This window comes from Lepidochelys kempii, chromosome 1, assembly GCF_965140285.1.
Source record: "Lepidochelys kempii isolate rLepKem1 chromosome 1, rLepKem1.hap1, whole genome shotgun sequence".
Taxonomy (NCBI): domain Eukaryota; kingdom Metazoa; phylum Chordata; order Testudines; family Cheloniidae; genus Lepidochelys; species Lepidochelys kempii.
This window is the reverse complement of record NC_136380.1, coordinates 140,907,763-140,924,948: the sequence shown is the minus strand read 5'-3', so window position 1 is coordinate 140,924,948 and position 17,186 is coordinate 140,907,763. Positions and strand designations below refer to the sequence as shown.

The 17,186-nt window shown below is 41.0% G+C and overlaps 1 protein-coding gene across 5 annotated transcripts in view; it reads left to right on the top strand.

Annotated features, from left to right (window-relative positions):
• SH3KBP1 (SH3 domain containing kinase binding protein 1) overlaps positions 1–17,186 on the top strand; it is a 339,502-nt gene that overhangs the window by 166,258 nt on the left and 156,058 nt on the right. For all 5 annotated transcript variants that reach the window (XM_073356811.2, XM_078854184.1, XM_078854185.1 and 2 more), the window contains one exon: positions 9,384–9,490. In XM_073356811.2, coding sequence (XP_073212912.1) covers positions 9,384–9,490 — 107 coding nt within the window. The remainder of the gene's footprint in view (positions 1–9,383; positions 9,491–17,186) is intronic.

Sequence of the window (17,186 nt, the reverse complement as noted above, 5' to 3'; positions counted from 1 at the left end):
ATACAGTTCTGTGGTGACCTAGAATCCTATTTTCAACCTCTCCGACTCAAGGAATATTTCCAACACACCTCTGAACAACATACTAACCCACAGAGACCTTCCTACCAAGACTACAAAAAGAAGGAATCTGGGTGGACTCCTCCTGAAGATCGAAACAACAGACTGGACTTCTACATAGAGTGCTTCCGCCGATGTGCACATGCTGAAATTGTGGAAAAGCAGCATTGCTTGCCCCATAACCTCAGCCGTGCAGAACACAATGCCATCCACAGCCTCAGAAACAACTCTGACATCATAATCAAAAAGGCTGACAAAGGAGGTGCTGTCATCATCATGAACAGGTTGGATTATGAACAAGAGGCTGCTAGGCAGCTCTCCCAGCACCACATTCTGCAAGCCATTACTCTCTGATCCCACTGAGGGTTACCAAAAGAAACTACGCCATCCGCTCAAGAAACTCCCTGAAAAAGCACAAGAACAAATCCGCACAGACACACCCGTAGAACCCCAACCAGGGGTATTTCATCTGCTACCCAAGATCCATAAACCTGGAAATTCTGGACGCCCCATCATTTCAGGATTTGGCACCCTGAGAGCAGGATTGTCTGGCTATGTAGATTCCTTCCTCAGGCCCTACGCTACCAGCAGTCCCAGCTATCTTTGAGACACCACTGACTTCCTGAGGAAACTACAATCCATCGGTGATCTTCCTGAAAACACCATCCTGGCCACTATGGATGTAGAAGCCCTCTACACCAACATTCCACACAAAGATGGACTAGAAGCCGTCAGGAACAGTATCCCCGATAATGTCACGGCAAACCTGGTGGCTGAACTTTTTGTTCTCACCCATAACTATTTCGCATATGGGGACACTGTATACCTTCAAGTCAGCGGCACTGCTATGGGTACCCGCATGGCCCCACAGTATGTCAACATTTTTATGGCTGACTTAGAACAACGCTTCCTCAGCTCTTGTACCCTAATGCCCCTACTCTACTTGCGCTATATTGATGACATCTTCATCATCTGGACCCATGGAAAAGAAGCCCTTGAGGAATTCCACCATGATTTCAACAATTTCCATCCCACCATCAACCTCGGCCTGGACCAGTCCACTCAAGAGATCCATTTCCTGGACACTACGGTGCCAATAAGCGATGGTCACATAAACACCACCCTATACCGGAAACCTACTGACTGCTATACTTACCTACATGCCTCCAGCTTTCATCCTGAACACACCACATGATCCACTGTCTACAGCCAAGCTCTACGATACAACCATATTTGCTCCAACCCCTCAGACAGAGACAAACACCTACAAGGTCTCTATCAAGCATTCTTACAACTATAATACCCACCTGCTGAAGTGATGAAACAGATTGACAGAGCCAGAAGAGTACCGAGAAGTTACCTACTACAGGACAGGCCCAACAAAGAAAATAACAGAATGCCACTAGCCATTACCTTCAGCCCCCAACTAAAACCTCTCCATCAAGGAGCATTATCAAGGATCTACAACCTATCCTGAAGGATGACCCATCACTCTCACAGATCTTGGGAGACAGGCCAGTCCTTGCTGACAGACAGCCCCCCAACCTGAAGCAAATACTCACTCACCAGCCACCACACACAACACAACAAAAACACTAACCCAGGACCCTATCCTTGCAACAAAGCCCGTTGCCAACTGTGTCCACATATCTATTCAGGGGACACAATTATAGGGCCTAATCACATCAGCCACACTATCAGAGGCTCGTTCACCTGCACATCTACCAATGTGATATATGCCATCATGTGCCAGCAATGCCCCTCTGCCATGTACATTGGCCAAACTGGACAGTCTCTACGTAAAAGAATAAATGGACACAAATCAGACGTCAAGAATTATAACATTCAAAAACCAGTCGGAGAACACGTCAATCGCTTCGGTCACTCGATTACAGACCTAAAATTGGCAATTCTTCAACAAAAAAACTTCAAAAACAGACTCCAACGAGAGACTGCTGAATTGGAATTAATTTGCAAACTGGATACCATTAATTTAGGCTTGAATAAAGACTGGAAGTGGATGTGTCATTACACAAAGTAAAACTATTTCCCCATGTTTATTCCCCCCTCCGCCCCCCACTGTTCCTCAGATGTTCTTGGCAACTGCTGGAAATGGCCCACCTTGATTATCACTACAAAAGGGTTTTTTTTTTCCTCTCCTGCTGGTAATAGCTCACCTTACCTGATTACTCTCATTACATTGTGTATGGTAACACCCATTGTTTCATGTTCTCTGTGTATATAAATCTCCCTACTGTATTTTCCACTGCATGCATCCAGTGAAGTGAGCTGTAGCTCACAAAAGCTTATGCTCAAATAAATGTGTTAGTCTCTAAGGTGCCACAAGTACTCCTTTTCTTTTCATGATCCCCATAGTTGTTATACTTCGTACTTCTGTAAAATTTTTGGGATCTCGGAGTTTTACAAATATTAAGTTAGGCTCACAATAAATGGGGGAGGGAGGAAAATACAATTTCTCCTATTTACAAATGGGGAAACAGAGCCCAAAGATCTTATGGATCCTCAAAGCCAAACAGTGACTAGGTGGTCGAGCAGAGAAGAGAAAGCTCTTTGTTCTGTGCTTTACTCACTCGCTGTTTGTTCCTAAATTTTAAAATGTAGGAAATTTTTCACTATTAAGATTCCCACCCGCCCACGGTTTTCTTGGATTCTCCATGTGCCTAATGCTCTGCTGTCAATGGAGCTGAAGTCAATGGAGTTGCACTCATTTTATTTTTAACTTTTTCTGGTTTTGCTGTGACATGAAGTGGATTTCAAAGCATTTGCCTCTTGTCTCTTTTCCTCTATCTTTCTCACAAGAGCAGGATTAAGAAAATAGCAGTAGAGAAGAGAGTATATTGGATGAATGGGGGTTATAGCTCCTTGTTTATTCTACACTGTCCCTATTGCATTGTAGAGTGGACCCATTTCACGCACATTGAAGCTGTGTTGGATGGATAATTACTGAAGCCACTAGGAATGTTTCTAAACATATACTGTATATCTTTCCTCCTTCACCCCATGACTTTTGTATATCTTTTTTACCTGCTGGACTGCAGCATTGAAGGAGCTTCCTTTCACTCGTCCTTCTCTAGTACTAAGACTTGCATTACATTATTAGAGGACCTCCCATAGAATCATAGGATATCAAGGTTGGAAAGGACCTCAGGAGGTCATCTAGTCCAACCTCCTGCTCAAAGCAGGACCAATCCCCAACTAAATCATCCCAGCCAGAGCTTTGTCAAGCCTGACCTTAAAAACCTCGAAGGAAGGAAATTCCACCACCTCCCTAGGTAACCCATTCCAGTGCTTCATCACCCTCCTAGTGAAAAAGTTTTTCCTAATATCCAACCTAAACCTCCCCCACTGCAACTTGAGACCATTACTCCTTGTTCTGTCATGTTGTTTTCTTGCTCATTGAGCAAGTCCTGATCAGCCTTAGGAGACACATTAAAGACCCTAAGTATACTTTTTAAAAATGTATTTATGTATATTACCTTAGCACCTAGGAGCCCCCAGTCATGGACGAGGATCCCATTCTGCTAGGTGCTGTAGAAACGCACAACAAAACAACAGTCCCAGTTCCAAAGAGATTACAATAAAGTGCTTACATCTTTGTGGTAGTAAGAAGTTTTGAAACAAAACGTCATTTCATACAGAAAAATCCAAATGTTTCGTTTTATTTGATGTGAAATGTTTTATTAGTTTTTTTTCAGATTTTATTAGTTTTCTTTCCCCACCTGAAACAATTTGATGAAATTGACACAAATTTACATTTCCCCCCAAAATAAGTTGTGTGTGAAAAATTTTGACCAGCTCTGTTCTTGGGAGTAAAATAAGACCAATTGAGCCTGTCTAAAACTGGACAGCTTGCATGAGGTATACATGTGCACAGTGAGTGAGAGTGAGCTGCTGACCAAGTAATGCTGACCAGAGGAGATAGTGTAAGAGGAGAGACTGGATGTGTAGTTGTAGAAAAGGCCTTCCTCTCAACTCCGGTAGCTAAACTTCCAAATTTAGAAAACATCTGAAGGATTCCTGGAGTTTGTAAGTGTACCTTGATTTGAGGCTTAATGTCTTCATGTTCCTTTTACATGGATATTAATCTTTTTGTTTAAAACAAGTCAATTCACCTTGAAGACCCAGGGAAGACACACTTTTATAGCAATCACACAAAAATATCATAAATAAATATGCAAAAAAAAGAGAGATTCACTAGCAGTAGTATCCAGTGCTGCACCGATTTCTTATTCTCTTAGGCCACGTGTACACTACTGGCTAAATCGGCACCGCTGCAATTGATTCAGTGGTGTCAATGTAGCAGGTTTGGTGAAGACACGCTAAGTTGATGGGAGAGTGCTCTCCTGCTGACATCTGTACTCCACCTCCCTGAGCGCTCTCCCGTCGACATAGCGCGGTGTAGGCACCGCTGTAAGTCGATCTAACTTATGTCGACTTCAGTTATGTAACTTGCGTAACTAAACTAGCATAACTTAGATCGACTTAAATTCATAGATATTAAGGTCAGAGGGACCATTATGATCATCTAGTCCTGCACAACGCAGGCCACAGAATCTCACCCACCCACTCCTGCGAAAAACCTCTCACCTGTCTGAGCTATTGAAGTCCTCAAATCATGGTTTCAAGACTTCAAGGAGCAGAGAATCCTCCAGCAAGTGACCCATGCCCCATGCTACAGAGGAAGGCGAAAAACCTCCAGGCCCTCTTCCAATCTGCCCTGGAGGAAAATTCCTTCCCGACCCCAAATATGGTGATCAGCTAAACCCTGAGCATATGGGCAAGATTCACCAGCCAGATACTACAGAACATTCTTTCCTGGGTAACTCAGATCCCACCCCATCTAGCATCCCATCACAGGCCATTAGGCCTATTTACCATGAATATTTAAAGATCAATTAATTACCAAAATTATGTTATCCCATCACACCATCTCCTCCATAAACTTATTGAGTTTAATCTTAAATCCAGATAGATCTTTTGCCCCCACTGCTTCCCTTGGAAGGCTATTCCAAAACTTCACTCCTCTGATAGTTAGAAACCCTCGTCTAATTTCAAGTCTAAACTTCCTGGTGGCCAGTTTATATCCATTTGTTCTTGTGTCCACATTGGTACTGAGCTTAAATAATTCCTCTCCCTCTCTGGTATTTATCCCTCTGATATATTTATAGAGAGCAATCATATCTCCCCTCAACCTTCTTTTGGTTAGGCTAAACAAGCCAAGCTCCTTGAGTCTCCTTTCATAAGACAAGTTTTCCATTCCTCGGATCATCCTAGTAGCCCTTCTCTGTACCTGTTCCAGTTTGAATTTATCCTTCTTAAACATGGGAGACCAGAACTGCACACAGTATTCCAGGTGAGGTTTCACCAGTGCCTTGTAAAACGGTACTAAAACCTCCTTATCTCTACTGGAAATACCTCTCCTGATGCATCCCAAGACCGCATTAGCTTTTTTCACGGCCATATCACATTGGCAGCTCATAGTCATCCTATGATCAACCAATACTGCAAGGTCCTTCTCCTCCTCCGTTGTTTCTAATTGATGCGTCCCTAGCTTATAACTAAAATTCTTGTTGTTAATCCCTAAATGCATAACCTTATACTTCTCACTATTAAATTTCATCCTATTACTATTACTCCAGTTTACAAGGTCATCCAGATCCTCCTGTATGATATCCCAGTCCTTCTCTAAATTGGCAATACCTTCCAGCTTTGAATCATCTGCAAACTTTATTAGCACACAACCACTTTTTGTTCCGAGGTCAGTAATAAAAAGATTAAATAAGATTGGTCCCAAAACTGATCTTTGAGGAACTCCACTGGTAACCTCCCTCCAGCCTGACAGTTCACCTTTCAGTATGACCCATTGTTGTCTCCCCTTTAACCAATTCCTTATCCACCTTTCAATTTTCATATTGATCCCCATCTTTTCCAATTTAACTAATAATTCCCCATGTGGCACCGTATCAAACACCTTACTGAAATCTAGGTAAATTAGATCCACTGCATTTCCTTTGTGTGAAAAATCTGTTACTTTTTCAAAGAAGGAGATCAGCTTGGTTTGGCACAATCTACCTTTTGTAAAACCATGTTGTATTTTGTCCTATTTACCATTGACTTCAATGTCCTTAACTACTTTCTCCTTCAAAATTTTTTCCACGACCTTGCATACTACAGATGTCAAACTAAAAGGCCTGTAGTTACCCGGATCACTTTTTTTCCCTTTCTTAAAAATAGGAACTATGTTAGCAATTCTCCAGTCATACGGTACAACCCCTGAGTTTACAGATTCATTAAAAATTCTTGCTAATGGGCTTGCAATTTCGGGTGCCAATTCCTTTAATATTCTTGGATGAAGATTATCTGGAGCCCCCCGATTTAGTCCCATTAAGCTGTTTGAGTTTCGCTTCTACCTCAGATATGGTAATCTCTACCTCCATATCCTCATTCCCATTTGTCATGCTACCATTATCCCTAAGGTCCTCATTAGCCTTATTAAAAACTGAGGCAAAGTATTTGTTTAGATATTGGGCCATGCCTAGATTATCCTTGACCTCCACTCCATCCTCAGTGTTTAGTGGTCCCACTTCTTCTTTCTTTGTTTTCTTCTTATTTATATGGCTATAGAACCTTTTACTATTGGTTTTAATTCCCTTTGCAAGGTCCAACTCTACTTCACTTTTAGCCTGTCTCACTTTATCCCTACATGTTCTGACCTCAATAAGGTAGCTTTCCTTGCTGATCCCTCCCATCTTCCACTCCCTGTATGCTTTCTGCTTTTTCTTAATCACCTCTCTGAGATGCTCGCTCATCCAGCTTGGTCTACAACTCCTGCCTATGAATTTTTTCCCCTTTCTTGGGATGCAGGCTTCCGATAGCTTCTGCAGCTTTGACTTGAAGTAATCCCAGGCCTCCTCTGCCTTTAGATCCATAAATTCTTCAGTCCAATCCACCTCCCTAACTAATTTCCTTAATTTTTGAAAGTCAGCCCTTTTGAAATCCAAACCCTAGTAGCAGATTTATTTTTGTTAATCCTTCCGTTCAGTTTGAACTGAATTAGCTCATGATCACTTGAACCAAGATTATCCCCTACAACCATTTCTTCTATGAGGTCCTCACTACTCACCAAAACCAAATCTAAAATGGCATCCCCTCTAGTCGGTTCAGCAACTGCTTGATGAAGGAATCCATCAGCTATCGCATCTAGGAAAATCTGAGCCCTCTTATTATTACTAGCTCTCGTCTTCCAGTCTATATCTGGGAAGTTAAAGTCTCCCATGATTACGCAGTTTCCCTTAGTATTTACTTTATTAAAAACATTAAAAAGGACTCTATCCATATCCACATCCAAATTAGATCCCGGTGGTCTATAGCACACCCCAAGCACTATCCCAGGGGAGGCTCTAATAGTTTTCTTCCCCAATGTAATTTTTGCCCAGACGAACTCTGTCTTATCCATTCCATCGCTTCTTATTTCTTTACATTCTACCTCATCATTGATATACAGTGCTACTCCACCACCTTTACCTTTATTTCGGTCTTTCCTAAGCAGCACATACCCTTCAATACCTGTAGTCCAGTCATGACGACTATTCCGCCATGTTTCTGTTACCCCTATCATATCTGGTTTCACTTCCTGCACCAGTAGCTCTAGTTCCTCCATTTTGTTACCTAGGCTCCTCGCATTGGTGTAGACCAGCCCTTAGAAATGTCAAAATCATTTATCCTTGAGTCACCCAATGTTGATTATAAAATACCATGGCAACTGACATACTTCAGTCTGTCAAATCAGTCAACAGTTACCACTTTGTAAGTGCTGATATTCATATAATGAGTATGTTTATCTTTAGAAAAAAGTCTGTTTTTTATTTGCAGCCTCTAATTTTTGCACAGTCCTGAAGGCATTCTATACAGAATGTATTTATTAGGATACCGCCCAGAAATCACTCTAATGAAATCATCATCGTCACACAATGCTTTTTATTTGTATAAGTGAAGAAAAATAAACTTAACATTTTATGAGATAGTTAGGTCAACTGCATTAAAATATATTTTTATTTTTTTAAAATTCAAATAGTCATCTGCTGTTCATACTATACCTCAAAGACAAGGGAAACTTTCTCCTAAAGCCCAAGATGGGAATATTTAAAAGCTAAGTCATCTAGTGAAGGTAAAATTGCCTTTCATATTTGTCTGCGTGGGACTTCCCCCTGCCTTTTTTTCTTTTTAAAGACCAGCTTTCCAAACTGAAAAAAAGAGAATCATCAATTATATGACTTTTCTCATTCATTTGTCCTAAGGAGCATTTCTAGTACTGTCAATGGGTATTTTTGTACAGTAAACATCATACTGACTGCATGACTTTTTTTTAAATGGAAGTCTAGGGGCATTTGGACAGTAATTATGAAGACACACCTGATTTGTGTGTGCGAATTTGAGATTTAATATTTCAGTTTGTAAGTAAACAAATTACTCATGAAGTGAAGAAATGTATTGACAGTTTTTTCATATGGTATTTGGTATGGTTCCTGCATTGCAAGGCATGTGAACAAGAAATTTCCTTATTTATGACAGAGGGAGCTGTATTTTACTTGGTTTCTATCACTTTATCTCCATCATGCCCACATGCAAAATGCTGTTACTATTCTTTGTTTTGCTAGGTGGCTCTTTAACCAGAAGAGGGTGGGTAGGATGTTTCAGCAGCTAAATTACAGAAAGTTTTCTCTTTCCCTCTCAGTTCCACAAAAAAGTCCAAATATCGATAGATACTGAGCTGTTTGTTTAGCAAGCAATATTCCAAAACTGAATCATCCCATTTACCTGGCTGCATTTAAATCAACACCCTAAATTTAGAATAGTGCACAAATATGCCATTTACAAATATATATCTACGGAAGATGAGCCTACTGGTGCACTGATATTTAAAAAAGAGAGAGAGAGCAAGCAGAAGCAGTATAGTAGTAGTAGAAGAAGAAGAAAGACCATTTATTCTTACTTGAATATCTCATTGTATCAATTTACATCAAAAGACAAAAATAGTTCGAAGGAATAATATGCTCTGTGGTCCTCTGAAAAAATCTGAATATTAGTCTTTTTTTTTGTAAACTGATCCTAGGCACATTTATTAGGGATTGCAAACATTCAAAAAGTTTTGAATAGTGCTCATTTAGAACAGTGCAATTCATCTTCAGTGCTGTCCCATGGAGTGTGTTCAGGGGCACAGTGTAGCTGGGTTGTTTGTTCAGGAAGCCTCATTTTATTTAAATTTTCATCTAAATATTTTGCTCTATTCTTTCATCTCCATCTAGGGGAGAGAAATAGGAGGAGAAGATGTCAGGTGGCTTTCAGTTACATGCCTCAGAATGACGATGAGCTGGAGTTAAAAGTTGGTGACATCATTGAAGTGATGGGAGAAGTAAGTAACTCTTACGTACTGTGTAGGCACACAGTCTTCATTTGCTTTGTACACGCTAACCTTTCAGAGGGTAATATATTTTAAAACAATTCAAAAGAGTTTTATATTATTTTTTTGTTTGTGTTGTCAGTTTAGATTTTTTGCCCCTTATGATTATGTTGTAATTTGATCTGCTTCAAAGCTTTACCTGCAGGAATATGTGCATGCTCCACACCAAGTGGCATTTAAACACAGATCAGTTTCTTGGATTGGGCACCATTTACAAAAGTTTGCGCTTAGAATCAAAAGCTTAGAACCTGCAGGTAGTTCTGCATACGGAGATCTGCTTGTCAGATCGATTCTATACACCTTCTGAGGACTTGATCTTGTGCCATTGAAGCTGTTGGAAGTTATGCTCTTGATTTAAATATTGGGACTGGGAACTAAAATACTAACCTGGAATCTTTAGAATGAATCAGGATATGCTCAGTCATTTAATTTTATTTATTGAGCATTAAAACAATCTATTAAGGATTCAGTTTGATGAAAAGTCCAATAAAAGGCAGGTTTTCAGCTGCCGAGATTTATTTTCAGGGATTTTTTTCAATGACTGAGCAGCTAACAAATCAGCATTTGTTATCCTGCTGAGGATATGGCCAGTTTTATTTCTCTTTTATCCATCACTTAAATAACCAACAATCCATTTAAAAAAAAAAGTTCTTTGCAATCTGGTCAGGTCTCTCAGTTGCCTGTGAAAAGACTAAACTTGACATATCCAAATGTGAGGGGCTTAGTAATCACTGTTTCTTCTTTAACCTGAGTGCACACACTGCACATTGTCCTTCCCAGAACCAGACATCTCATGTCATCTAACTAACCTTATTTTGGCTGTGAGCAGAATTGTAATGTAGGATGTCAAGATTATAAGATATTGGCTAGGACATTTGGATGACACTATTCACCCAACATTCTAATGAGTTCCAAGACTGAATTTAAGCTCATCTTGCTGTGCAATTTGAAACATATTAGACCTTACATGAACATAGAAAACCTCCCTTGAATTGTGTCACTTCAAACTTGATAAATCTGTCTTTGAAGAACAAGGTGATGGAATAAAAAGTCCTCCTAACATAATCTAAATAGGCCCATCCATGAGGAAGAACTATCACCCTCCAATGAATCATATAAGTAACAAATTTAATTGAGAGCCCTCTAAAGTTCAGCCAACAAATGTATCTCTTATTTCTTTTCACACACATTGTAATAACTTCCTTTTTCTGTAATCAGTACAATTTTTCAAATCCAGATGAAATTGAAAATGTTTACGTTACATGTGGAAGTTGTAGACATATGAAAACGAAACATTCCACTCCCTCACCCTCCACCACATACCCACCCCTGCTAATAGTTAAGGGAATGTTTTTCATAAGTAGGTGTTTACATAATATTTAAAATATGTTCAATTAGTAATACGCACATCTGGCATGGAATTCATAATTCTGTCTTGATTGGCACTGCTGAAGGGAGCCTGAGTGTCTTGCAGATTCTCTGCTCTAAGAAAATGTACAGTATTAGCTAAGGCAAGGTTCTATTGGGCAGACCTGGGGGAAGCACTGCTGGGATTACTTTTACTGCTGCACTGAAAAGGTTTGCCAATTGCTTGCATGTGGTGTTGACCATAATGCCTATGGCAGCTGGCTAGAGAATAAGGGGGCCAGAAGTAGATGAGCTGTTTCCCCTTCCTAATACTCATTTGTGTTCTAGGGAAATATCCTACATTGTCATTTGCCCAAATGTAAAATCTTCCTTACTCCTTGCTGCATTAGTGCAACATAAGGTGTTATCTTAGCCTTCTGAGTGGTACCAGACTGGGTTGATGGAAGAAAAAAATTATTCTGCAAAATCAAAATTCTTAAGATCACAGTGAGTACAACCACAGGGCATTTATTATAACCAGAGTTGTTTTTTAGAATGGTGATGCAGAATAGATTGTCTGTGTTCTGTTTTTGCCCCACTGCCCTTGTGGTCAGTATCTATTCCTATGAAAGTACAGCAGGCTTTTCACCATTTCACAGGACCTTAATCTGCCACAGAAAGCTGCAGCAGTAATTTACTGCTTGTCTTTCTCTGTGTCGATGTTACTATGTACAAAGGCATAGCACTGCAGTGTGAACCATGGCACTTCTGACACCCCATAAATACCACTTTACTTAGAGGAATTCATCTTTAAGATGTGAATGCCTAACCTGTGGAATTATTAAGAAAATAAGCACCTCAGTAGTGCAAACCAGAAACATATTTCTGTAAAGTTTTACTTTATGATGTACCATAACATGTGCATTCAAATGATGAATGCACAAACCTGTTATATTAATCATGCTTTGCAAAATGTCCATTACTATTTAGTAGCACCAGCACAAAATTTACTTGCTCAGTCTAAACCATTGTGATTGAATGGTAGTTTATTTGCTTGTTAAAAAATTATTTACCCTGTGTAAATTTTGCAAGGTTAGATCATACAGCTATCCTCACTTATTCCAAGTCCTCCCTTCCACCCACCAAATCTTTTTTATTCACAGTATGAGGTATGATGTCATGCCTGTAAATTTTAAGCCTTGTCTACCCAATAAAGTTGCACTAGTTTAAATTAAATTGGTCTGAAACTGATCTAGTTAAACCAGTGCAAACTCCTGTGCAAACACTCATTTCGGTTTGAGTGGCTCACTTTTTAGTTTATTCTAAACCAATTTGTAACTGACTTAAACTAATCCAAAATAAGCTTGGTTTAGAGTGAAATAAAGGTGTGTACACAGCCTTTTACACTGATTTAGCTAAATCTGTTTAAAACACACTTTTAGTTAGACCAGTACAACTTTCCCATATAGCCAAACCCTTAGATTTCACCTGTTAGAGACAGAAGCTGCCCCCCATTGTATTCTTTTACTGTGCTGCGTCTTTAAAGTATCAGTTTAGGAACTGAGATCTATGGTCTCTGCGGAAGTAAGGAGGTCTCTTGGAGTATGGTTACACAGTAAGCAAGATCCTGTGGTAGCGAGTCTCAGAGCCTGGGTCTACAGTGCTCAAAATAGCTGTGGAGACATTCAGTCTTGGGCAGGAGCTTGGGCTTTGAAGCCTGGGGGGAGGAGAGGGGTGTTGCTGGCTCCAGAGCCCAAGTCCGCACAATCACATGGCTATTTTTAGCACCGTAGTACCAGCCCCGCGAGCCTGAGTCTGTAGATCCAGGCTCTGAGATTCACTGCTGTGGGATCCAGCTTGTTATGTAGACATACCCTTAGGGTTTTCTCTAGCACCTGTGGTAGGTACAGATAGGTATTATAGAAAGCCCGACTAGCAGAAACTGTTTTGGGGTTTGAGTGTAGTGGAGCAGCAAAAAGTTACAAGTTTGCTGTGTCTTATGTAAATTAAAGTATCGCAGTATGACTTGTAAGATTACAATTCTATCGAAGTATTTGAATTGCTAAACAAACTACAGGCACTTTGCTTTTTTGGTTGATGTCATAAGAACCCCTTGATCGAATTATAGCCCTTTAATTCACAGTTCCTTCCTGGTGGTTCTACATGGCATATAAATGTATTTAATATCATAAGATCAAACAGTCAAAAGAGTAGCTACATTTCCACCATTTCTAAGGTTTATGAATGATAGCTCTTTATATGTAGTTCGTTTTCCAAGCTCATTAGTTATAACTTTAATTACAATTGTCCCAAAATGCAGCTATAGCCATCTAATTCTCTTACTGAATGTAAACATTCAAATACCCGTTGCAGTTTTTTCTAGTTCATATAATGCTGAACAATTCTGCCAGGTTAAGAACCTTTGGAATGTCACTTGACAGTTTTGAGCATGTGTTCAGTTTTGATTATTCTGTAATTATACTGCAATACACTTTAAGGCCCAGTCCTCTTTACGAGCAGTGTCTTGGACTACGTGGAGTGCTTAAGGTTAAGCATTGCCAGTAAGTCTTTGCGGTATTGGGGCCTTAAAATATACTGCAGGGTCTTTATACGCAGGAGTGATAGTGCTGCCTATGGTTAAGGAAGTCCAACATTTCCATTAAAAAAAGAACAGGAGGACTTGTGGCACCGTAGGCACTAACAGATGTATTTGAGCGTGAGCATTCTTTTTGCGGATACAGACTAACACGGCTGCTACTCTGAAACCTCTCCATGGTAACACCCTGCTTTCAGTTTCTCATAACTTTAACAATTCACACTAAATGTTTACATGCTGGGTATCCGCCTCACGTTGAAAGTATTGTTTTGCAAGTCTTCGCTCAAAGTTTACAAGAACAGTGAAAAATGTTTTACTGCTCTCACCAAAAAATTCTTATAGCCATTTTATTGAGACGCTTTGGAGCAAGAGCTTAAAATTTGGCAGAGGGGTGGCCGTAGTGTCAGGGATGTGCCTTTTGCTGTTCCTACCAAAATTCCACATATGATCAAGATATAAACCTTTGAATACCTTCTGTCTGTAAAAAGCATGCTGAATGCGAGAGATATAGGGGCTGAGTAGGATTTTTCCCACAATAGTTCTTCCTGGTTGCTGTGGGCCACTAGGTGGTTGGCACCAGAACTGAAAGCAGGGAGACTGCCTCTTTTGTGCTCTCAGTGCTCCCCCTGCAGTCACACAGGTTGCGAGGATAAGGCGGAAGCAACCTGCCTTAAACGCAACGTAGTAAGAAATGGTGTGGGAAGAGAATGTCACAAGGTGAGGGAAGAAGCTCATAGGTGGAAGTGGGATTGATCGGAGCAGACAGCGACAGACCCTTTTGCCTCATAGCAGAGCCTAACAACACTAAAGCACATACTCTCCATCAGAACCTGAAATTGAACCCAGTAGTCCTGTGCCTCTACATTCATCTGCTGTCAGTAAATAGCTGTAAAACCCACAGGCAAAGTGTCTGATTCACCCTTATATGGCTGGTCCACATAGAGGATCACAATATTACTGCTACGAGATACTCTTCTAGCTCAAGTGGTAGAGAACTCTGCTATGGATCTAAGGGTCTGAACCTGCAGATGGCCCAAGTTGAGGGACAGTACTGTTCCAGATGATGATATTTTTTAATTTTAATGACTTTAATTTTTTTTTAAATTAAGTAATTACAGTTTTAAAAACCTACATTAAAAAAACATTAAGGTTGCAAATTTAAGCACTAAAAGTTAGGAAATGCCACATTAAGGTTACTTGTGCAATCTTAATTCAGTCTCCTTGTGCACATGCATTGACATATGGCCTTTGGTTACATGTTCACATACAGTTTTTTCCGCAAGATCCCCTGGCTTACTCAGTGCACAGGATGGGACTGTGCTTTGGGACTGAGGCTTGTATGTTTGTAGTTACTCCTGGGAGAATTCTGCACCACTGTGCAATGCAGAATTTGTGCAGAATTAATGTTCTGTGCAGCATTTCATTTTTCTCTGCAGAATTGGTGCTGCAGAGTTGCTGTTCACCACTAGGGGCTGCTGGACCCAGCAAAGCCCTGGTCTCTAGCTTACAAATACAGGACACTCCTGGGGAGGTGCGTGCGTGCATGCATGCATGCGCGGAGCTGGACAGTTCCTGGCAGCTGCAATTCCTGTAACACCCTGAAGGAAGGAGGCAGCATTCCAGAAACTCTGTACAAACCCAGGACCCAGAATCAGTCTGTTTCTCTCTCTGGATCCCTGGGCTGTGGGAGCATAGGGGGATGCAGGTGTCTGGGATAGGGGGCCCTGCGGCTGGGCTCTGAGGGTGTAGGAGGATGCAGGTGTCTGGGCCAGGGTGAGGGCGGGGCCTCCCTGTGGCTGGGCTCTGGGGGGCAGGGTGTTGGTGCCTAGAGACCAGAGGGGGAGAGTTTTCCCTCAAGATGTGCTCAGCTAACATGAGTGACACACCCAGACTGAGGCACCAACTAAAAGATAACAGAGAAACGGAAACTGGGTTGTCATAGGGGTTTCTTTAATTCGCTACTACTGGGGGAATCTTTTGTTTTCTGTATTGTTACCGACATGGTTGCTGACAGGTATTTTGAAATAAATTACAAAAATAATTGAAACTGGTGTGATCATATAGTGTTCTTTTGACTAATAAAACATTCACAATTTTGTAGAATTTTAAAATACTGTATGCAGAATTTTTAATTTTTTGGCACAGAATTTCCCCAGGAGTATGTAGTTAAGGAACCTGTTGTCTTTAGGACCCCAGAGTTCCTATGTGATGCTAGTCAAGTCACTTAACCATACTTTTCACACTTTGTCAAGGTTCCTTCCCCACTCTGAACTCTAGGGTACAGATGTGGGGACCTGCATGAAAAACCCCCTAAGCTTATTTGTACCAGCTTAGGTTAAAACTTCCCCAGGGTACAAACTATTTTTCCTTTTGTCCCTAGACTTTATTACTGCCACCACCAAGTGTCTAACAAAATATAACTGGGAAAGAGCCCCCTTGGAAACTTCTTTCCCCCCCAAAATTCCCCCAAGCCCTACACCCCCTTTCCTGGGGAAGGCTTGATAAAAATCCTCATGAATTTGCATAGGTGAACACAGACCCAAACCCTTGGATCTTAAGAACAATGAAAAAGCAATCAGGTTCTTAAAAGAAGAATTTTAATTGAAGAAAAAGTAAAAGAATCACCTCTGTAAAATCAGGATGGTAAATACCTTACAGGGTAATCAGATTCAAAACATAGAGAATCCCTCTAGGCAAAACCTTAAGTTACAAAAAAGACACAAAAACCGGAATATACATTCAATTCAGCACAACTTATTTTATCAGCCATTTAAACAAAACAGAATCTAATGCATATCTAACTAGATTGCTTATTAACCCTTTACAGGAGTTCTGATCTGCATTCCTGCTCTGGTCCCGGCAGAAGAAACACACAGACAGAGAGAACCCTTTGTTTCCCCACCCCCCTCCAGCTTTGAAAGTATCTTGTCTCCTCATTGGTCATTTTGGTCAGGTGCCAGCGAGGTTATCTTTAGCTTCTTAACCCTTTACAGGTGAAAGAGTTTCTCCTCTGGCCAGGAGGGATTTAAGTAAAGGTGGTTACCCTTCCCTTTATATTTATGACAAACTTGAACACTAATTGTATGTTCCTCATTTTCTGAGTGGCCAATGTGAGACACCTGGGACCAGATTTGCATAAATGCTGACTGCTCACAGCTGGAAATGATGTGGACTACACCTGTGCATTGAACAGATAAAGTTCTATTAAAATGCTAAATACTCTGAAAAACCAGGCCTGAGGTGTCTTAAGTTGGACTTGCAAAAGTAGTGGAAACTTTTGACAATTTTCGCCTCAATCTCTGTGCTTCAGTTCCCCAGCTGGGGATCATAATACAGTATCTCCTCACTTAGTCGTCCCGGTTAATGTTGTTTTGTTGTTACATTGCTGATCAATTAGGGAACATGCTCGTTTAAAGTTGTTCAGTGCTCCCTCATAACGTTGTTTGGCAGCTACCTGCTTTGTCCACTGCTTGCAGGAAGAGCAGCCCGTTGCAGCTAGCTGGTGGGGGCTTGGAACCAGGGTGGACCGGCAGCCCCCCATCAGCTCCCTTATCAGCTCCCTGCTCCCCTAAGTTCCCTGCGCAGCAGCCACCCAGCAGGCTATCAATTGCTGGCAGTTCAGCTGTCCCTCCCCCCACTGCCATGTGCTGCTCCTGCCCTCTGCCTTGGAGCTGCTCCTGGGAGCCTCCTGCTTGCTGTGTAGGG